This window comes from Taeniopygia guttata, chromosome 7 (genome assembly GCF_048771995.1).
Source record: "Taeniopygia guttata chromosome 7, bTaeGut7.mat, whole genome shotgun sequence".
NCBI classification, from domain to species: domain Eukaryota; kingdom Metazoa; phylum Chordata; class Aves; order Passeriformes; family Estrildidae; genus Taeniopygia; species Taeniopygia guttata.
Window position 1 is genome coordinate 16,940,008 of NC_133032.1, and position 24,039 is coordinate 16,964,046.

The 24,039-nt window shown below is 35.7% G+C and overlaps 1 protein-coding gene across 4 annotated transcripts in view; it reads right to left on the reverse strand.

Annotated features, from left to right (window-relative positions):
* Positions 1-24,039, reverse strand: part of OLA1 (Obg like ATPase 1) — a 127,159-nt gene that overhangs the window by 19,479 nt on the left and 83,641 nt on the right. For all 4 annotated transcript variants that reach the window (XM_072932262.1, XM_072932261.1, XM_002198957.6 and 1 more), the window contains 2 exons: positions 17,521-17,601; positions 17,147-17,244 (listed from right to left, as the gene is read on the reverse strand). In XM_072932262.1, coding sequence (XP_072788363.1) covers positions 17,147-17,244; positions 17,521-17,601 — 179 coding nt within the window. The remainder of the gene's footprint in view (positions 1-17,146; positions 17,245-17,520; positions 17,602-24,039) is intronic.

Here is a 24,039-nt window from a genome sequence, read left to right on the forward strand (position 1 = left end):
GCTAAAAGTAGACCTAGTCAAAGGAAAAATACTAAAAAATCATATTGGGCAGTTATTCTGGGACATGATAAGTCTATGCATTTCTACACCAAAGAGTCACCTAATCAACATACACAATGCAATTTTAGTCTTAGTTTGGTTGAGTAATGGCACCATCAAAGAAGAAATGATGACAGAAAATAACCTTGGGTAAACACAAGTAATTTGGTTTAAAGGCAAAAATAAAGTATGTCCTGATAAATTTATTCTCTCAATGATATGACATGTGATTTTCTATGCAGGAGAAATACATCTATAAAGTATTTGATAGTGTGCTGTGTGTGAAACTACTCATTCAGCTGGAGAAGAAGGGAAACTGGATTTGTAGAGACTGAGGACTGAACAATGCCCTGGATATAACAGGAGAACAAATTAATCTTTTAGGGTACTAAATCAAACTTCACCAGGAGCAAACTTAGGACTGATCATGTTAAATACATTAATGACCTCGACATAAACATTAGTTGCATGCAAATTTTATGTTCAATACAGGAGCAGGAGATGTTTTCCTCGAGGAAAGCCATCATCATCATCAACTGAAGGAGATCACACTAGGTTACTGTTCTTCAAAGCAAATCTAAGCCACCAGGACAGCACAACAGGGAAAAGGCAAATATCATCTACAGATCCTACTGGAAACGCTTCCCTTTGCTTAACAGGATGCATTATATCTGCATACAAGGTGCTCCTGAAAGCATATGGAGCACTAGGTGCAGCTGTGATCAGATAAATTCAGAACAGGTCTAAGATTATCAGAGACATGGGAACCTTATGTAAATGACAGAGAGAGAGAAAATTGATAATGCCTGCTTTAAATAAGGAGATAAACACCAATTAGATAAGATACTATTTAGTCTACAGGACAAAGCTGCCTGAACCACCAATGAAATAAGCCAGCCATGGAAAAGCATAGGCTGGAAATTAGCAGAACGTTTTCAACCCAAGGCAGCAGCAAGATTCTGTGAACTGCCTCTCAATACTAAGTGCAGAACAATCAGCTACTGTTAGGAAAAAAAAATCCACAACAAATCACCACCTTAATTAATTTATGGAAGTCATTATACTGTGTAGCTACCAACAATAACTGGTTCTGTACTGAATGCAGAGGAGGGATTACTGTAATTTAGGGATTACCATATAGTTACAAGGAAGCACTACACTTTGTGAATTCAGAAGTACTTAAATGCTACGCAGAAATGCACAGGAGGACAAAGAGGTCTCAATTTCATACAAATCAAGTTCCTACACCTTTTGTAAGAACCAATGCCTTCACTGGGAAGAAGGCAGAAAGAACTCAACACCCAGATACTCGGCTGGGCTAGTGCTGCCCAGCTGACCAGCAGCAGTAGGACTTTCAGACTGATGCTACCTGTGTTCAGTGCCTGATGCCACTCCTTTTTAAAGGAGGAGTATAAATTTGGGATCACTGTCATAAGGAAACACGACTCAAAACTCCTGGACAACCAGACTTCATGAGTTCTACTCTTTCAAAATAAAATGTACATAAAGTCAGAAGTAGCCCATTATACCATACTTAGTTATCAGTACCACTCACAAGGACAGCACACATAAAGCAGAAGAGGTGGCTGAAGCATAGCTTGGCAGTAAGTCATCTCAAAATGTGGACAAGATACAATTTTTTAAATAGCACTAATAATAGCACTGGACTTCATCATACTAACAGGTGAAATGAAGAAAATTAACAGTGTTTTAATTTTAAAGTGTATGAAAATTTTAAATTAAATTTTCCTACATGGTATCACAAAGAGAGATTTAAAAGGGACAAAAGTAAAATCCAGTCCCTCATCACCCAATCTCCAGGTATGTGCCTTTAACATAAGGCTTTCCTTCTACAGTCCCATGTTAGTACTGAGTTTTGCTCCAGAAAAGGGGAATCCCATCATCAGGAGTCTCCTACCAACCCAACCCTACTGCATGCTCAAGAGCAAGCTTGTTCTTTTCATGGAGCAAGGTTGGCCATAAAGGAAAGGTACACTCCTAAGCAGCACTGACAACCTTCATTGTGACATTTTCTGACTTTGAAATGTGTCCCATTACAGCATTAAGACACTTAATATAGCAACACATAATTTCCAATTAATAAAAAAGCCACTGATAAACATGCTAAATTCTAAACTGAATGTACTCATTAAATATCCATTACACAAACCTATCTTTGAGCTAATGGAACTACAGCGAGCATTTGCCCCTCAGTAGACTAGAAGCTGTTCTGCTGGAAGGTGTCACAGGTACTTGCTAAGAGCACAGAAACAAAAATAAATAGTACCTCTGAATTTCATGCTATGCATTCCAAAGAGAAAAAAAACTAGTGAGTACAGTCTCTTCTGATTGTTTTCCCTCGAATATAGCCACTTTCCCATCCAACTTTCCCATACAATGTGTATGCTCACATTCCGTTGCTCACCCTGCTTTCTTCTCCCAGTGTTATTCCCCAATATTCAAAGCCTTCCATCCTGGTCCAAGAGTTCTTTAGCAAGATGCTTCCAAATGCAATCCACAGAACTGACACTGAATTCACACCTCCCCCCTACCCTTGCTTTGGTCACTCCCACACTCCTACTTCCTTTTATCTCGTTTGCAGATTTACCAGTTCTGCTCCTGCTCACAGACCCGCTTCCTGCTCAGCTTCATTCATGCTTCAACATACAGAGATACATCTGAGACACTTCCAAATTTCTGTTAGGTCTGCTCAATTCTTAAATTCAGCAACAGCTATTTCAAAGAAAAAGACCTTAACCACTGTGTATCTCAAAGTATTTAGTATTACGGTAATCATCTACCACTGTACTTTCTTGTAATTTTGTTTAAAAATAAATTGCACAAATACTGACATTTTGAAATTCATTCTGCACAAATCCAATGCATATTGATGATTTTTCACACTAAAAAGTGGACAAAGTAGTTATGTAATAGGCTGAAATAAACAAGGCTCAGGTATAAAATACCAGATTAATAAAGAAAAATAAACAAACAATCCACTGCACAGTTTAAGTACCAGAGACAAAAATATATATATACCAGATATATAGAGTAATATCTGTTATAAAGAAATATTAGATACAAGTCCTTCAGTAAAGTCTAGAAAAGCACAGAGCATACAGTTGTATTGTTAGTGCTTCCACTTATCAGATGAAATCTTGTCTTTAGACAGAAAAAGGACAAAAAAATGGGGATATAAATATAGCAATCTGAAACATGGTAACACTAACCAATACTGTATCTTTCCTTGAAACAAAAATTTCTCTCAGAAAAGATGCAGTTGACAGTTTCTCTAGCACATTCATCATTATTGTACATGCTCTTCTGGTACAAACCTGTGGAGCCTGCAATAAGAAATGCCAAGAGTGCAAAAGCCTTCATATGACAATATTCTAGTCAAAGCTGTGCATGTCCTCAGTTTTGCTTTTCACCACAAAGCAAGCCCAACTGTGCATTATGAATCAATCAGAAAGAGGACATATTTTATGTTTCAATAAAAATAACACCAAGTATGGAACTTCAGTGATGAGATGCCTAAACCAGAAGCATTTCCCCAACTCTACAGCAGTTAAAATACATTACATAATAATCCATTACAGAGAAAGCTCCTACTGAATTTGAAAAAACACTTACATGTTGCAATTTTTTAAAAAGCACCATGCTAAAAATGCACTCCACTCATTCAGAAGCAACCCAGATTCAGTACTACAGAAGCTAAAGGTACTGCTCAATACAATGATTCATAGTTTCTCTAATAGGAAGATTCAGCAGTTTTCAGACAAGACCTTTATTCCCTCTCTGAATAAATGATGCCTGAAATTTTTATTCTTGTTCTAATGGAATTTCAATGGCCTTCACTGCAAATCTACTGGAAATTTTCGCATATTAAGTGGAAAAAATTAAATGATGTTAACCACATTTTAATGTGATTAAGGCTGACAGGGTCATTATTTCTGCTAATCACTCAGTTTAAAAAGCTCAAACAAAACTTTGTAACAGCCAACGTTTTTTCTGGTTTTCTGTATGTCTGCTGTAGTCGAGAATTAAAGTCACTACTGAATATGAAACACAGCATATCTCATAAAAAGATGTTTGCTGCAATTTGTGGATGGATTTCATAATAATTAATTTAAAACCTTAAAAAGGGGGGGAATCACTCTTTCAAATGTATAGCCCTTTACTTCTTTTGTCTTCCTCAATCAAAAGACAAAATAGAACAAGGGAGTATTTCTTTTCCCATATGTTGTATTTGCTAGTGAACAAGAGAAAACATTTCTGCACATCTTTACTGTGAACTAAAAGATATGTGTAATCACAGAAAATAATTTCTTAGAGTATGTCAGGCTCTGCAATAAGGAGTTCTGCTTATCACCATTTAGGTTGGCATAAACTGGAAAATGGGCATAAAGAAGTCAGACAGAATAAGGAGCAAAGATTATATGGTTTTCAGAGCATCTTGTACTTCACTCGCATGGTGGATCAAACAACAGGACAGAAAATGAAGGAGACTGCTGTTCTGGCCATGGGCTCAGCTCGAGAGCACAGCCCTACAGCCAGACCTCTTGCTCAAAGGTTTGGCACCAACAGCAGCTGCTGTCAACGGAGCAGCTCCCTAAGCCCACAGAAGCTTTGAGGATGATTGAACAGGGCAGAAGGACTTCACTTAAAAAACAGACATAAATTTGTCCTGTTCATACTACCAGAGGAAAGAATATGGTGTTTGTGGGATTTATATTTTGTTTCTTTCTGGGTGGGAGGAGGCTGATCACAGGTTTTGTAAGGCTTGCATTTTAGGCTGAGGGATTACCATTCTCTGCAAAGATGACCACTGTAATGCTTACTGCCTGCTTAACAATTAATGCCACCCTCTGTGAATCATCATTTCTGGATGACCTGTACCTCTCATGCCATGTTATCTCTTTCCTCTAAAGTTACAGATAATTAAAAAAGAGGGGGGGAAATGCATTTCAGCATTCATATTTATTTTTTTCTACATAAGTAACTTATTCATACTTAAGTTACTTAAGAAGAGAAAGTGGGGACAGACTGATTCACATTGATCACTCCCATATGGTTCAATAGATACATTTCAACCTTACTGAATCACTAAAAACTGCTTCTTGAATTACAAAAAAAAAAAATTTTTTTAAAATTTAAAATAGTAAACAAGATCATTACCTTATTAGCCTTAGGGTATGTGAAATTTATCTGAAGAATATTTTGTTTCCTTCCCATTCCTTGGCAAAATATCTGACCATGGAGATTCATACATCTACTTTATGATTACAACAAAAAAATGCTGAGTAAAAAAGATGGTAATTATACACAAGTCTTTTCCTATAAGACCTTACTTCTACTTTACTTCTTCGTATCTCGCAGGTACCACTAACTGTATTTCAACAGTTTTTTTCCAGCAGCTTTTTTTGCTAACAAAACATTTGTTTCACACCTGAATACTATCCATAACAAGACAAAAAGTCCAATGACTTACTATAAGGAACAAACTATGTTAACATCAATACATTACAGCTGTAGTTTGTGGTATTCTCAAAAAGAAACGTTATTGGTATTGTTGCACTTTCTAGTTTTAGTGTGAAGCCATGCACTAGTGCATCAACTAACAACCCTACTGAATTCTTGTGCTTATCTAAGAAGCGACCCTGCTGAATGTCCTAATGCATCTTATTGTGAATCTTCAGCAAATAAAACTTCATGTATGAGCTCATGATGTGCTTTGCTGCTGGAAAGTCACAGGCTCTGTGGGAAGCTTTTTATCTTCCCAGCAGTCAGTTCTCTGAGAACATCAGTGCAGCTACTGTAGTTACCTGTAGATTACTTGTATTTTCTCACATCTGTGTCCAGCAATCTAAACCATGATGATAAAGGGTCATTAGGTTTTGAGTGAGGAAGGGGATGGACTAGACAATTTGCTCTGATAAGCTCCTTGTCGCGAGTGCCGGTTTAGAATGTGAAATGCGGGGTTATGCACATTCTCAACTCAAACGCCTGTGCTCTCAGGGCACCAATTAAAAATCATACTCAGCCTTTCTCAAACTACATGAACACATCTTACCTGAAATTTTTACAATTAAAATATTGCAATAAACTAATTCTGTCATGGTAAGAAGGACATCAACTGTCTATTAGCCACAAAAGAATTCAGGTACAATTACTAAGATAACTGCTGTTTGGAGCACAGCAAAGCAATTTCCCACAGTGGGGCTTACAGTTCAATTTACCAGTTGGGCAAATATTTTGTGCTCTGTAGTGGTCCACAGAGTTAACAGTTACCTGTAACATTTGAGTAGTGTTATACTTGGAGAAAACTTTTTTCAACCTAAACAGGTGTTTCAGCTTTATCCCTTCACATGAATACAGATCCTTTTTTCCAACCCTTTTCTAAGAACTCTTTTAAGACTTTCATTTAACATTAAATGCAAATTTTATTAAAGCGCTAACAGGTCTATTTTCCCATTCCAAGCTACTCACAATGAGATCTTGTAAGTTATAGGCTGCTTGGAAGAGGAATGAGAATAAGCACAATGTCACCTATAAAATTATGTTAATCCTCAAGTAACTTGATGAGGTGGTAACAGGCTTTTTTCCCTTCTTCCTTATGGGATATGCTGAACTCAGCAAAAAAATAGTAATAATAAAAAAAAACCCTATTCACATGAACTAAACAATAATGAAAGAAGGCTGCATTTTCATATGAAGCAAAACCAGGTTATACCATGAGTACAGTGTACAGTTCCAACAACCTGGTCAGTGACACAACTGTGAGAAGCCTTTAAAATATTTATCATGAATTTTTGTGTCAAACTGCAGCAAGTATTGTGTTAGGCAACAGATAAACACATGGAAGTACAAACAAACCATTAAATATTTCTTGGTCAATGTACAGGCCATCACAAGCAATTCAAGGGTTTAAGAGTTCAAAGAATGTAATTCCTACACTTCCCTCTTCTTGAAATTAAAGAGTAAAATAATTACCATTCAAACACTAACTCATCAGCTTAGATAGTTCAAAAGGGGTTTTCTTCATTGCCCTCGCAGAGATGATGATATCCTGCTATGTTGCTTTTGAGTCTTAATTTCAAGTCAGTGAAGAAAAACAGAAGGTTGGTATTTTACATAAAAAAGGTCCATTTCCAAATTACAATAATTGTAACAATACATGAGCTCATAATGGATTTTCTACCAAGATTCAAAGGCAGCAGCTGAAAACAAGCTCCTTAATTTTATCACTTAGCTTTATTTTATACAAATACATCTTTTAATTCCGACTGCTGCAAGAGAACTAGCTATATATACAACACTGGTTTGGCGTTTTTTTTTTAATCACTCCATGGCCTTCAATGAAAATGCATCATTTGGAGAACATTAACAGTCTGCATTATCAGAAAAAATGAATCCTTAATAATTATTCATACACCAAGTAGCTGTAAACCCAAATCATTTCAGAAGACCTGAATGTGTCAAGAACTTTGACAATTATGACTGGAGCCAGGAAACTGTAGCACTGCAGAATTTCTTATGAATTTTTCTAGTTACTTTTTATAAATGCTGTCCTAGATGACAGCTTAATGTGTACCACATGCAATATTTATTCTTCTTCAGTGTCAGACTGTCTAGCCATCCAAGGGAATACAAAGAATGTCACTTATTAGGATAAAAGCACAAGGAAGGTAATCAAGGACATATGTAACATCAGCCAATCATGCCCTATTTCAACATCCTATTCCATTCATAACAGTTCAACAATTATTTGCTTACTGATAACTTGCTTTCAGGCTGTTTGTGTTCCCCATAATGGTGGTTTGCATTTATTTTGCTCTTTAGAATTGGACACTTGCTGTGCCATGCATGTTTGTCAAAACTTTCTATCTTCTGTCAGAAAGAGCTTTAGCATATCAAACAATTTCTGTTTGTCAGAAATCAGTAATAGACCAATCTAGTTACCTTCTATGTCAGTATGGTACTAGAATAACTAGAGACCAGAAACAAAAGGCTATCAGACACTACACACTACTGCAAGACAGGCAGCTAAACCCATGTTTCTATTTACTGCACCTTGATCATATAGCTGTGTCTTTATGAATAGCCTAGTACAAAACTTAGACTCTGAATGGAATGGAAATGTACTTCAACAAGATACTGTCAGAGCACAAAGACATTAACCTCGCTTTTAAGCTTGAAAACTGAATTTCTTACTAGTCCTCCATGTCTCTTTACCATACTTCTATTTATTTATTTATTTAACCAAATGCCTATATGAAATGCTTGTAGACATCTTATCTGCTGATTCTAATCTATATGATGCATCAAGTTATGAAAAGATGCTAGTTAACAAAGACAAGTAGACACAGGCAGATAGAGGGAGCCAAAGACAAACATTTACCCTCCATAAAGTTATTTTTAAATAACACTACTAAGAATAATTTTTGAAAATCCTATGGGAAACTGAACACACATGCACATGCATGCACACTTCATTATTCTGAATATCCTGGGACATTAAGATTTTATTAAATAAAAAACAGGTATGCATTTAATGAGCCTCTGAAATAAAACATGAGCTGGAAGTACCATCACATGTTTTAGATCGGCAACATTATGCAGGTTTTCAATGTATTAGGTGTAAGATTTTATTTTCTTTTTTTTCTTTAATAAAAGCCATTTGGATTTAAATACATTTTTGCTTTAGGAATGTACTACTGTGCCAATGCATGAGAACAAGAGGAAGACTCAATATACAATGAATCTGATTAAACCCAATGTAGTACAATACGAGCACACACACTTAGGTCGCTTTCAAATATTTATCTTTCCAACATTTCTTCAGGCTTTAGAAATTAATACCAGAGCACAGTAAGTCCCAAACATTATTTAAATTTATGTTCTAATCAACTTCTCTGAAAATTAACAACAATTAAGCTCAAGCATTGGCAATAAAGGATAGTAAGATACTCATACCCAGATACTCATCTGACAGTTCGTCAATTAAACATATATAATGTACAAACTTTCCTCTCCAATATAAACATGAACACAAATCTATTCCTCATTTCCAGACAAGGATACATGGTTCCATCCACTGTAAGACTAGTGACTACCAACATCTGAACATCAGTCATCCATATTAGTGATTAGAAGAAACTCTAGCTGTAAAAATAAAATACTGTGCCAAAACTTTAGAAGAAACTTTTAGATATGTTTCTTGGGAAAAACAAGCAGTTAAATGAAAACATATTTCTATATACTTAAGACAAAAAAATGAGCTGTAAATAACCATAAAATTAAAAGGAAAACTATTTTTTAAAAAATGCATAAAATTTTCAAAATAATCATCAATGAAAAATGTGTCTACCAATTGTGAAACAAACAAGTCACTTAGAAAAAGAAAACTTAAAAAAAGGTGCCAAAGCCACAGAACCTACATTTCCAATTGTATAAAAGAATCATCCTCCTCAAATATTTTTGCATTTATGATAAATGCTTGACTGCCTGATGTTTCCATGTAGTCGCTAATTATAGAAAACAGAACAATGTTACAGAACATATTCCTCCAGAGAAGGGGAAATTGCAGACCATTCATAAAGAACAATTTCAAGATGAGTATTTTTCCCAGACCTTCCAGGTATCTCAAACACCATGCATAAGAGAGATAATGGTAGGTGAAATAAAATTAACTTCAACTATGAGAATGTAAAAGATATTAACACAATCCTGTAGGAAGTGATAGCATGAAACTATTCAAGAAATTAATTAAGTAGGCAGGATTTTAGATGGATGTACAGGTACTTGTCTGCAAATCACACACTGCAATACTGAGTAACATATCATGAAAAGAAAGATACTTATCAATGGGGACATTGTTCAAGAGGTGGTATTACAGCAACACTGATTGCAGTTCCTAATCCAAAATACCAAAGCAATATGAGTGTATTGTCCTTCTGTTTCTTAACAAAAGACAATATTATCAAAGCACTTTTCACTTTAAAACATTTCTAAAATCAAAGCTCATCTACCAGTTACTACAACTGTTGATGTGCCTAAGAGTTTTCCTCATAAAAACCCACCAGTTACAGGCAAGGAGGTATCAAATCCTCACACAGAGGAGGAGCTACTCCCATTACACCAGGTGAGACCACAGCCACCCACCTCCAGAGTAACTCAACAGCTTCCTCTCCGTCTTCTGATTCTCAAGAGACTCTCACAAAAACAACTGCTAGTTTTTAAATGCCATGTCAGAGATACAGGAACAGTGACCCAACAGATTGAGACACAACCTCACATTATCTATTTTCGCCTTGATTTGAAAGAGAAATTTATTTGCTTTAAGGGCTATGCACAACTTCTATGTTGACTAGTTGACAAAGACAGGCTAACAATGTTCATTCATTCTGAAAGGCACAGGGCTTAATAAATTAATATAAAGAAGAAATAAGTAACTTAATATTCAGTAACTTAAGGATAAACGACTGTTAACAAGAATAACAATCTCTTGCAAAAATCTCTATTAGTTTATTTGTAAAGCAAAATGGGACAAAACCTCCCTCTATTAAAAAACCCCAAATCCTACTTTCTTAGGTAAGATCTGTGCACAGTGCAGAGAAGGTGACTGTGCTTCTAACACTCAGCAAACAACCCAAAAGAAACAAAGCTGTTCTACTTTTTCACTACTAATGATGTTTCTCATCAAGATCTTCAAATGTGAAAGAGATTTTGACATGAGTATCTACAGGCTTACATGCACAGTCAAACTGCTTTATTCTAATGTAAGTAAGAGTGAAAATCACTACTATCACTAAAAGTAGGATTTGAAATCTGCATCTGAGATAATGATACAATAGTGAGATGACAGCACTGACATTGTGGTTAGTACCCTATTCTCCTCCAAATGTTTCCAAGGTGATGAGGTTGTGTTGATGATGCTCACAACTAACAACCCTGGACTGAAACACTGTAAATTACAGAATCTGGTCCTCAGTATGAAACTTGGTTTCTTAAGCTGCTTACATTCCTGCTTGCTTCCATTCTGTAACAAAGACAAGTGAGTAAAGCAGTTTCTCACTCAATTTTTCCATTTCAGTGTTTAGGACATCATGGTCTCAGAGTATTATCAAAGAGAAAGGTCTATTCTCCTAAATATAACCTAGTCTGAATCTAAAAACTTAGGACATAAAAAGCAACCTGAGACATTCTGAAGCTAAAAATCTCACTTAAAGAGTATTAAAAATGGTATCAAGCTACTGAAATCTCCAAACTCCTGAAGTTGTTAGTAAAACTAATACAGTATGCCTATATTAAAATATACATTGTTAAAACAATGCTTTAACCTATCATTTCCCTGCTTTCTACAGTCTGTAGCCTTGATGAGTTCTAAATATAGTGTGGTGGCACCTTTATCTGCCCAGGATAGGCCTTCCCAAAACCCAGAAGGTTTCCCTCTACTATGACCACTCCTTTCTTTACTAGTTCAAGAGTCAACATATTCTAAGTAAACTACTGAGGTTTTATTTCCTGACTTTGCAACTTACACTTTAGCCATTTAGTGGTGCCATTTTGTAATCAGGTGGACCAGAATTTTTGAAAAAAGCATCACCATAAAACATTGCCCATTTTTAAAACATACAGAAACAACTTAATTGAAAAATTTTACTGCCCTAATTCATAGGAACCCAGACATTTGGCACAGAGCAAACTTGCTGTCAGAGATAAACCTTCACATCTGGGTGGAGGTGAATACTGGAGTGAAGGTAGACTCCAGGAAGGTGCTTTTGTGTCTGGAGCGAGGTTACACACCGAAGCTGAGAATGGGACCCACCTTTCCATGCTTAGAGACATGTCCTCAACACCTGCTATTACCCAAACAATATGTATCCATGTTCAGACAGGGGACTCCAGAGGGGCAGGCAAAAGAAAGTGAAGCAAAGCAGGAGTCTGGTGAAAGAAATCATCCAGACCAAAGGACTGGACTGGAATTAAGCCATCAAAAATGGTATGAAATCAAAGCAGAGAATCTGGCAAAGACCATGGAGAACACATCAGCTAGGAAAATGGTGGGGCAAAAAGTATGGGATAAACAGAACAACTAAATGAAGTCACTGGAATTGGTAAAACAGAAGACTACAAGAAGTCAACTGGCAATGTCAAGACATGGTGCTGGAAAGAAAACATACTGCCATTTGGTTGATGGATGACTAATTAATTTGTATTCATTAATTCCTCTATGTAAGAAACAATAAAGAGTAACTGTTTATTAAGCAAATACCATGCACTATCCCCTACTACGCTAGGTACGTGCTCTATGAAAAACAAACACAATTCTCTAGTTTGGACAGCCTGAGCTATAAGATACTCTCAGGCAGGCAGTAAAGATGTAGCACAGGATGCCTAACTTCTGGATCTGGTTAGCTTTGAATATCTGACTTCTCAACTTGTGTGTTATACCCAGATAACATAAACCATCTCCTAATATTCTTTTAAAGCATTTCAGTTGTAAGGAAGGAACAAGAACTGTAATATATTTTTAAAAAATATTATTTTCCAAATTTGTCAGCATAGAAGACAACCTTAAAATCATTAACCAGCTATGTCAACAAAACATCTCAATACCACCTTGGCATTACAACTTACGATTTTAAAATTCATTCAAATACTTTCTCAAATACATTTATTGGAATAAAATGTAACTGCCTAAACATCCATATCTGCAGAAATACAACCAAGAACTCAGAGTCTCCATTTATAAATGGTAGTAAATAATTCCATTTATAACTTTGTTTCCTAACTAGTTTAAAAGTGAAAGACCAAGTGAAACAGATTAATTCATACTCAAACCTATGCAGTGTTCCTTTTACTTGACCTTCAATATTTCTTTCTTTATGTCAGATTTCCCTACCCCCTCCATTTTTTAAAAAATATTTGGAACATCTGAAGCAATATGAAAAAGATGAATAGAAAAGGATTATTCACTCTCATAATACAAGATCTAAGGAGCATCAAATGAAATTATGATGTGGCAGATCCAAAACAAGCATAAGGAAGTACTTCTACATATAGCACATAGTTAAGCTGTAGAAGTCCCTGCTCCAGGATATTGGGATACCAAAAAGTATACTTGAGTTCAAAAGGTGAATGGGTAAATTTATAGAATAAATATCAGTCAAAAAGTATTAGCCGCAAGTATATCATATCTGGTTTAGTCAGTTCTACAATAACAGATTGCAAGAAGCTGGATGCATATACTCTGTTTGCTTAATCTGTTCCAATAATCTTCCCTGGACATCTGTTAGTGGCCTGTCAGAAATTTGATACCAGAAAAGATGGACCTTTCATCTGACCTAATTATACCTCTTCTAGCTTAAGAACACTAAAAATACTATGAAAATTAATGGGCAAAATTTTATTTATTATGACACGTATGTCACTTTTCTAAATACACAGGAGCAAAATAGTAAGTCCCTTATCCTATCAGCACTGATCAACATTTTTAACAGAATGGCTACCATAACATTTTGAAAAACAACCCATTAAAATAATGCTAACGTACATTTGGATATTCAACAAGTCTGAATTATATTAGAGAAAACAATGTTCAGAAATCCTAATTAAGTCTCAGACAATCTAGTTACAATGCTAGAGATACTGGAGAATCTTTAGCAGCATAAGTGGCTTTTTGAATTACAGTCTAGGCATAGGATGAAATTCACTTTATTGGACCAGAGAAGCTGAGTTAAATCAGAACTGAACAGATCAGTTATGTGGCTTCAACATATCCAGTATTTCTGGTGTTTGTTGCAAGTAAGTCCAAAATACCAAACCAAACATGATGCCAAGCATGGTCCACTACATTCACTCATTAATTAGCTCAATATATTTCATAATTGGAATCCATTCTGTGAGCCACTAGATACATGCTCCTTAGCAAGACTAAAATGTAAAGCTTAAATTAGATGAAGGGCTGATAAATCTGATATCCTGGATTTATGTGACATCCGGGGACTCAGAATGCAGTTTTAACTGATCATTATTATTATTACTGTTTTGAATATTTTCATGGTTAAATTTGAATACAGTATACCATGGTTAAGGTACTAGATCCAGATTTTTAAAAAATCGGGACTTATTAAAAGAAGAGTTTAAATATTCATTTAGAGCACAGCAGTACGTATTAAGAATGGTTTCAGTGGATTCCCCCATAAACATCAAGATTACTGTCATCTGATCATAACACAAGTGCGAGTAACACAGCTGCCATGTCAGCTTCTCTTCAGGGGCTAGGTCTTAATCATAAATCAACTGAATGACTAATTCAACATTGTTAAAACCAGCAAGTAGCTGCTTGGAGCCATTCCAGTTTTTACATCTTTCAAAAGGTCAATACACCTACTCAAACACACAATAGTCCTATCTTTCACAGTGTTTTATTCTTTCCTTGAATTGAAAAATGACACATTGGCACCTAAATATAAGTGTGTTTTAACTAACAATTAAAATGTTCATTAATTCTGAAAGAGTGACCGAGTAAAACAAAGACAATTTCGGTTTTCCTCTCTACACAAAATTAAAAAGCCTCTCCTTCACTGTTTTAAACACTTTTATAGTTGCAAAAGTCTGATGAACACATTTTATGGCTGAGCATTTCCTGCATTAACCTTACCTTTGTTGTAATATTATGAATTAAGCTCAGAAATAAACTTTTTTGAGAAGAATGACTACAACTAAATGTGTCTTGTATTTCAAATATGAATACCTACCCGTCAAAATAATAATAAAAATCACAAAGTGGCATCTAACAGTAAAATATATTCTAATCATTTACATCTGCTTGCACCACATAAATGACAGAAGCCTACCGTTAGCATCCTTCATAGAAAACATTTATTCTGCTCTTAAATATAAAAGCTATGTTGCATAAACAGAGGATTTAAAGCTGTGGCAGAGTAGCTGAAGGAAAGGAAATGGCAATCTTTCTGGTTCTAGTAGATGCCTTTCCTATCGCACAATGTTTCCCACTCATAAATACATGACAAATACTTCCTCAATCATTTTTTACGAGCAGGGATGCACAGGGGGTAGTCAATGGCTAGCTTGAGGGAAAATAGGAACAGCAGGAGGCAGAAACTGTACTGAAAATGGCTATGTGGTAAATTCTCTTCTGGAACATCACTCAGATACCCAGGCTTTGATCTTTCAGCTACAATTACACTCACATCCTTGAGATCCGGGTATACTTTTTAAAAAATAAATCATTAATTGTAATATAAACAGTTAAACTGTTTCATTATACGACTCCTCAACTCAAACATCTGATTTTTTACAAATTAAAAATTGCAATTTATCCAAAGATTTGGTTTAACTATGTCATCATCACAACTAGTCTCACAAAAAACATGGGGTGACTGGCGACAGCTAAATCACAGACTGGCGTCGCCTAAGTAGCCTGGCTACCATTAGGGTCTGGGAAATGGTATTTACTGTACAATTAGAGCCAGTGAGCTCTACCTGTAATCATCCAAATACAGGTGTGAGGATCCTTTTTGGGACACAGAAACCGACTCATCCATTTTCACATAAGCTTCCACGTCTGTACTGTTACAGCAAGCCTTAAGAAACCACAGCATTTTTACTTTGAAAAAAGTATCACCTTACATACAACTAACCTGATCTTAAATACTACCTTGGATAAAACCACTTCCTATATTTAAATTGTCATACCCAAAAAATATTTAGAGGAAAAAATTAATTTACAATTATAACATTTGACCAAATATGAAGCGCTTACATTATTATATTGCTTGTGAAGTCTATTCTGAAGTCTGCGTTTGGGACTGAGAGGGTTTGCTACTAAAATACGTTAAATTTTGTTCTTTATTACCAATAAAAAATGTCTTGGAGTATCAAAAGGACAGTTTTAGTTGCAGTAATTTCACAGAATTTATTCTAATGATTTATTGGAGTTAACCATCTGACATTAATTATTGTTTTGGCTTCCAGTCTATGAATGTTTATTTTTCAGTTTAAAGCCTTCTCACTCTTTGATATCATATGGAAATGAGAATTTTTAATGGAAAATTGAAACCATGTGCATCTAAGTACTTAATGAAGTACAGGGAGAAACAGAGGGTGTACTTTAGGAGAATTCAGATATTCCGCTTTAGATACTTTTGATTTGTTTGGATGAGTTACATGTATATATCTGTTCACAAACATACATTTATACATCTTCAAAGTACCTCACAAGTACAGTGTTTAAAATTCTGAATTGTAAGAAAATATTTGCTGTTTGGTTGGATTTTTTTTTAAACTAAACACGCTGTTATAGATTTTCCATCATCATATGCTAACTACCCAAGCTGTTCCCTCCTCCACAGCACAATATTTATGCCATCTAGAGCTTCCAATGACATGCTAAACTGCTGTACTTCTCAACAGTGGATTCCCACTATTTGCCTACCATGTTAGGACTGGATCTTCATCCAGTTCACTGAACGTCTGATAGACTGATTTTGTAAACATTATGTACCTGAGTCACCATATTGATGCCAGAAATACCTGCCTAAAACCTGAGCCATTCATGGCATTAAAGCCCACCAAAAGAGGCCTGTAAACCAGGCACAAGAAGTAGCAAGAAACCCAGGCACCCAACTGCAAACAGAAGAGCAATGCTAAAATGTGCAATTTTGTTTGAAAGACTTCTGTGCAACTAGTGTTCTGGCATTCAATTCATTCCTTTGGAATGAAAAATATGCTGTTCAGACAACCCGCATTATAGAACATGATAAAGCCATATCCTTATTTAAATTAGTACTTCTAAATCAAATCTATTTTCTTCAAATCTATTTTCTTCAAAGTTAATGGACTGATGTCAAATCAGAAGGATGGAAAGCATATTCTCTTCTGCAGTTTCAGTCAAGGTTTCACCATATGCATTGTACTCAAGCAGCATGTCAGTGGGAGCATAACAAGTAACAGAAGTGCAAGGTAAGTTCATCTAGCTATTTTAACTAATATCCTTGGTGATCTAAATGCGCAAGGAATTACTGACCACTGACAAATGTGAAACAGAAATATAGACACTTAACCTGTACACACTCACCACTTGTTTTTCTTTCTAATGTAGTCTTTTTCAGACAGATTAACCAAGTAGATCATCGGTTTTGAAGTAAAAAACAAATGTTTGTTCAAAACATCAATCTGGAAGTGAGAACAAAGGGGGAGAATTTTAAAAACAATTTATATCAACTTGAATTAATTTTATGATCATTTTCCTCAAGGCATGTCTGAGAAGGTTACAGAATTCAAGTGTAATACACAAACCACAGATAAGTATTGATAGAGCAAATAAATTCAACATTCAATATATTATGAATATAAAATCCAAAAAACCCCAAAAACCCAACAACTTTAAAAACAACCAGTAACAGGTAGCAAAATTAGAAGTCAATTCATAGAGTAATATTTATAGCCTACCTCTTTGTCATTCCAATCATGATAGAAGCGGACAGCTTTCTTTTCATCTATTACCCATGTCTTGATTTTGCACATTACGTCCTACGCAAGATCAAAAAAAAACCCAAAGTCAAAAACTCAGCTGGATATCAAGACTATTCTCTTCCATAAACAAGGCATGTATCCATTAAGATTCAAAACAACACACAAACGAAAAATTAGGTAATACCTTTTATAAAAAAATTTTTTTCTCTCCCAGCAAAACAGAAATTGCTGCTTTAAAAGTCACTAAAGAGCAATATGGATTATTAAAGTCATCCAAGTCCCACAGTTAGAAATTTAAATACGCAAGACACAAGTATCATCTCTTGTCACCAAGAACATCAGCAGAACTCATAAAATATATGTATAAACAGTACATTTTAGATTGCTTTTCAAACTCAGTAAGACGCAACATTTCAGCATCCAGCGGGAGAGACCACGTACAATATAAACATGCCATTAAGAAAAGGGAATGGGTGGGACAAAACACAGCAAATTTTTTTTTTTAATTGTGAGCAAAAGAAATGGAGCCTATTATTGATGATCCACCCTCAAGAAATTAATTCAAACGGCCAAAGCCCTTTTTATTCCGCATTAATTTTTCGCCAACACCTTCTCCCTCCCCCCCCAAAATGAAACCTGCCAAAGCCTCCATTACACAATGGCAAGAGCCTTGCACTGGTGACCTCCAACCAGCTGCATTCACTTTCAGAACATCTCTCTCGGCAGGAAATCTAAAGGCCTTTTAGTTAGCAAGCTAGTGTGCATTCAGAAGGAGTAACTGCAGGAAGAGCCCAATGTGCTTTGTTTCTCTGGCCTTTCTTCACAGAAAGATTAATCATCTGTGAAATGGAAACGGCAAACAGCAAGTGACACAAACTGAACCCTTCAAGCCTTTCCTCATCAGTTTTGTGGTCGTGAATCCGAAAGCTGCGTGTGGCACGGTTTTCCTTACAGGCAGGTGTTAATAAAAGGCTCTTGGGTCTGAAAGGTCAAACTCTGCTCTTCTAGGAGTAGTACATTTTAGAGTCGCCTATTTTTTGTTGTAGATAATTTATGATCATGCTTTAAATAATGCATTTTTTTAAAGTTGAAATTGATGCAACTGAGCATTAAGATCTTTAAAATACAAGGAAACATTCCCTGAACTGTTGAGCGCACACCATTTTTTGCACTTAATGCTATGCAGTTGAAGTACATTTATAAACAACCACAAATAACATCAGTATTTACTACCATCTTTTCTAGTCTTGCAGTAGCTTTAGTGGAGGGAAAAAAAAAAAAAAAAAAGCTCTTCTAAATCTTCAGATCCTGATTTGAAACCCTCCAGGAACAGGACTCCCCACAGATTTTAACAAGGAAGGGGCAAGCTAAAACTTTTAATGAAATCTAACATGTTCTGCCTAAGAATAATCACTTTTACTCTCCTATAACTGAATTTCACTCATAAATGTTTAAAAGTGGCTAATATAACACCATTTCCTACAAGGAGAAGATCAAAGTGCTATATTACAAATGCATTATGATTAAAAAAGCACTGTGCAGCTTTGCTATTAACTGTTCTTTAAACCCTAAAAGGCTTCCCATAGATCTCACTTGGCACTGCATATACAACCTTTGACAAGTAATGTAGACCATTTTTATTCATTGCCTAAAATTGTAGGCAATTATGTGCGTCACACTGGCCACCTGCAAATTCTGAATGCCTGCTCCAGTTGTCAGAGCAAAAAACTAATGTCGGAGGGGATTAATCTAGGGGGAGAGAGTCCTCTTTAATGGCTCCAGCAGGTGAAATGGCCCAGCTGGTTACTATGATGAGTGGCCAGAACAGCTTATGTAGAGACATGCAACAAGATTACACATAAAGAAGAAAACACTGGTACCATCTTATCTTTAACCCTATGTGCTTTTTATTTTTTAATTAAATCTGTATAAACAAGATAAGGGAAGCAATTCTACCAGTAAGTACTTTTCACTTAAGATATTTATCCTCAGCTTCTCTTTAAATAGATATATATAAAAATCAACACAATTGCCAAGATTCCTGTTCAGCAGTGAAGGAATTCTGGTTACACCCTATTTTGGGTTTTGAACTAGTTCTGTAGGCACCTACCACATGACTTTCAGCATTACAGTTTCTCCCACAATAGCAATGCATTGCTACATATAAATTGGAGTCAATAAAAGACTGACAGGAAAAAAAACCTACTACAGCAGAAATCACCAGAGCCAAACTTTTAAGTTTCTGCTTAAACAGAAATTAAATGTTTTGTAATCACACTGTAAGGGGACCTACGTAACACAGGACCTCCAGAAAACTTCAAGCATCAACATAGTAAATAAAGTTTGGCCTTTCTAAAGCCTGTCTAAGCACAGAGCTGCCAATCAAAATCTCTTCCACATTCATTTGCTACTTACAGTGACACACAGTCTAAATCCATTTTGGCACTGACCTAATTTTATTAAGCTCCCATTTACACACCTGACTTAAAGCTGTTTGCAGCTGTTGTTCTACAGGAGTGATTGATTACATGGACAATTTCTACATGTAAGGCAGATCTACAGCTGAGTAGGACGGGGACAACTAACAATCCTGTACTTGCAATTTTATTTTGGTTTTATAGGGAAGTCGGCAAAATATTGGAAAACTTTCTGTAGATAAAAGGATGGAAACTTGTCAGCAAATGCAGCATTTTTCTATGAAGCTAATGAGGCAGTGAGACACAAAGAAGTTCTCTGATGCACTATATGGGCAGCACTTACACCAGAATGTCAGGCAGACAGTCCAGAACCTTAAAAATGGGTCAGCTGAACTTAGATTCCCCTGCCTCAGTGGTGGTGTTACACTGAAATGGGACTTAACTCCTTAACAAGAAATTGTTAAATATAAATGACAATATAAATAAAGGCACATCTTTCCACATATTTCTTTTAACTCAGCTGCCCCAATACTCTAAACAAACATACAAAGAGCACATTTTTTGGTTATTTCTCATGCAGCACCATTTTTAATTCTTTGCTTCTATTTAAGACTGTTAAAAGAGTACAACCCCATCTTTTTATCTTCTCTATCATTGTACTAGTCATTTACACACATTTAATGACTACTCAAGTTAACTTTGAGATGCTTAATAACAAAATACAGAGCAATGATCTGCTTTGTTTTATTACATCTGACTTTTACAACTGTACACTTTGAGGTCAATCTGTCACCAGCAGAATGACCCACTTTGCCTTCTTTGATGAGAGGGGGTACTCTTGTTTTCTAGCTAGCAACATTAAAACACGAGCCATTCAGAAAGCCACAAAAAATCCGTCCAAATTCCAATTTCCTTACAGTTGTCAAGGCATATGAAATACAGCAAACTTAATGAATATCAAATCATCGCTGTTCTTAAAATCAGTTAATTTCTGACTACATGCATGGCAATTTATTTAGCACATATGAATACTCAGTATATTTAGCCATGTGAAATACAGTGATTTTAATTATGTCCGGCACTCATTTTTCCAAGACCACAAGTACTCAACCCACAAATGCAGGACATTAACAGTAAGTCCAGCAGTATAATATAATGCAATACATGTATATTGCATATAGCAGATTTACCAAGACCTACTCATGAACACTACTGTGCAGAAAAATGTGCATACATTAACAGACTTTCTGGATGAATGATAGTAATAATGTGTGCCAATGCCAAATTCTTCTTACAGCATGAGGGACTAAACTGAAGCTTGGAAAACTCACTTGCCTACTTGGCATCAGAAAATTGTGATATTTTTGTTGTAAATTACCAGGGCATGTAATTAACTTCCGCAAATTTAATAAAGAAATAAGCAGTTGTGAGGATTATCACTTCACACTTCAAAGTGCAAGTGAATTCCCTGTGATCCTGCAGGCACTGCAGAAGTCTCCACTACTATAGAGTAACTGTGAGTACAGTAAGGTTTTTCCCTTCACTAAGGAAAGTATGGAAGGTTTTTCAGCACCTTACTCATTCCCTTCAAAACTTCCAAGATGTAAAAACTTACCATCTTCCTGTAAAAGCTTCAAAAGCACTTACATAATTTTTATTAAAAGATCTAAAATTCTATCATTTACACTTCTCAGCTGCTTGGAAAAACTACAAGGAGTAGTTAAAACATTATCTGTAAACTTTATTTGTAGTTCTTAGTTAGCTCCTCTCACTTCATTCTGAAGTCCAACACCATTGCATATCAGTAATGAAGGTGTTAGTGTATAAATAAACATATTCTGACTTCCCTAAATAATCTGGTTCAGTGGCAGAAGGTGTTTCTTTAAAAAATCACTGCATATACTAAATGGAGTCAACATCGCCTATCCAGTAGGCCTCAGAATACAACTGTAAATAAAAATGTGTGTGTTTCTGATGGCACTCCAAACAAACTCTTTGCTTTTCACTGATTACCATCTTTCAACAGCCAAAAAAGTCCATGTTAATGACACACACATTCTGAGAAGAGTAACCTACAAACAATGGGAACCTATGTAGGGACCAGAACTGCCCCACAGCTCTAGTGAAAGCAAACCATGCTTTTGAATACAAACCCTGAAGTTCATACACTGCTGGGCAGGGCCAAAGGGAGGGTGGATACAGTATTTACCAACACAGCACTTCCCTCTTGAAAGAATGACTGAGAAGCCTGAAGGGCCACAAGCAAATGAAGTGTACTGTAACTAGAAGACTAATGAAATCCTGGAGTATATAAATAGCCTAGCATCCAATGGCAATAATTTTACACTTATCTCTGCTGAAATAATGAAAAACTGGACAAAAAAACAGGTTTTGAGAAAGTGCTTATGCAGGAAGATTTGGTGTTCTTAAATTCTATGCTTTTATTCTTATTGCATTATATATACATCTAACAAAAATCTCACCTCTCACAGAGTTTTGCACTAGCATAGAGAAATCAAATGACTGCTAAAGCTTGACAAATACAGATTAAAACTGTACCTTACCTCTGAACAGTAAAGATAATTAATTACTGTCACAGCTAATACAAGTTAAAGCAATTTAACTCTAGCCAGAAAATATTTCAATAAAGGTTAATTTTTCCTGTAAGAGATACATTCCCTTTTAACCATAGTTGTAAGAATTAAGTTGGGGTATGTGAGGAATCAAACCAGATAATTATTATTCCATCTGGCCTTCAAAATTTCAAAATGTTTTTTCAGATACAGATAGAGAACAATGCTATTTGAGGTACTCATAGCTAGTTTAACAGTGCTGCACCAAGAGCAATTTACTGAGTACACACGAGGTGGATGGAGTGCACTGAGCCCAGTCCTTCTATTCACGGCTTTCCTCAGAAATCTTTTCACTTCTTTGAGCACAGCCTCACCTGTCTGCTCTTCCTGGAGGTTTCGGGGCAATTCGGAAGATTGAGGATGAAGTGACATGGTAAGAATTTATTCTAAAAACACTGTTTAAAAACAATGGTATTTTAAAGGACAATTAAGACAAATTTTGCAGTTTAAAGCAAAGGCTAGATTATGTATTTTCATTGTGGTAAGTGTTTAAATATGTTTAGCAGCTGGGTGCAGGAAAGAGAAGAAGCCAGGTACTGCACCAACTGGAGTGACAATGAGCTCCTCTGTGGTACAAAACAATGTCTAATCTCTCACAATTCCCTTGCTCACTGATGTTAATAAAAATACAATGGGACGACTAATGGATTTAGGACAAGTGTATTGTCCTTCCTTTTATTTAATACCATCACACAGAGCCAGTACAAGCTGTACATGATATAACATTTACTTAGAACTAGATGCCAATAACGTTTATGAACCACAACAAGCACTTTCACCCAAAACATCCTACAGGCATTCCAAGCAACGTAATTCATGTTAATAATCCCAAAATTCTCCTGTGTGGGTCATCCTTCTGGGCTCTACAACATTATATATGAAACAACTTAGTCACATGTCACTTCTCAAAGAAAAAAGCAAGCAAGAATAAAGAAAGCAGTCTATCTACAAGTGATTATTTCCAGCAGTTCAGAAATTCAGAACAGGGAAATTGCACTGAAAATTAAAATGAAATATCTTTCACAGATTTTCACTAAATTTTTCTTATTGCATTAGCCAATCCACAAAAATTTCCAAATAAATCCATGTGTGAATGCATTTGTTGTAGTTTTGTGTGAATTAAGCCAAATGAAAAAGGTGTCTTTTCCAGAATACAGCTAATTTTATATAGTGTTATTTTGGCATATGCACATACAGTTTAAAATGGCTTGGATCTAGACACACCAAGAGAGGCATGATTTACAAAATTAATTACTTTAAGCTACTTGTCAAATCTACACAGGAAAGATCAGCCTTGACAGACAGACTTCTCTTTGTCTACTGATAATACAAAAAAAATCCAAACGTCTGTTTACACATTATGTATTTTTAAGTCAGGCTTTACTACCAATCAATTCACAAACATCTGCCATGCTACATTCAAAATGTTCTCCAGAATGAACTTT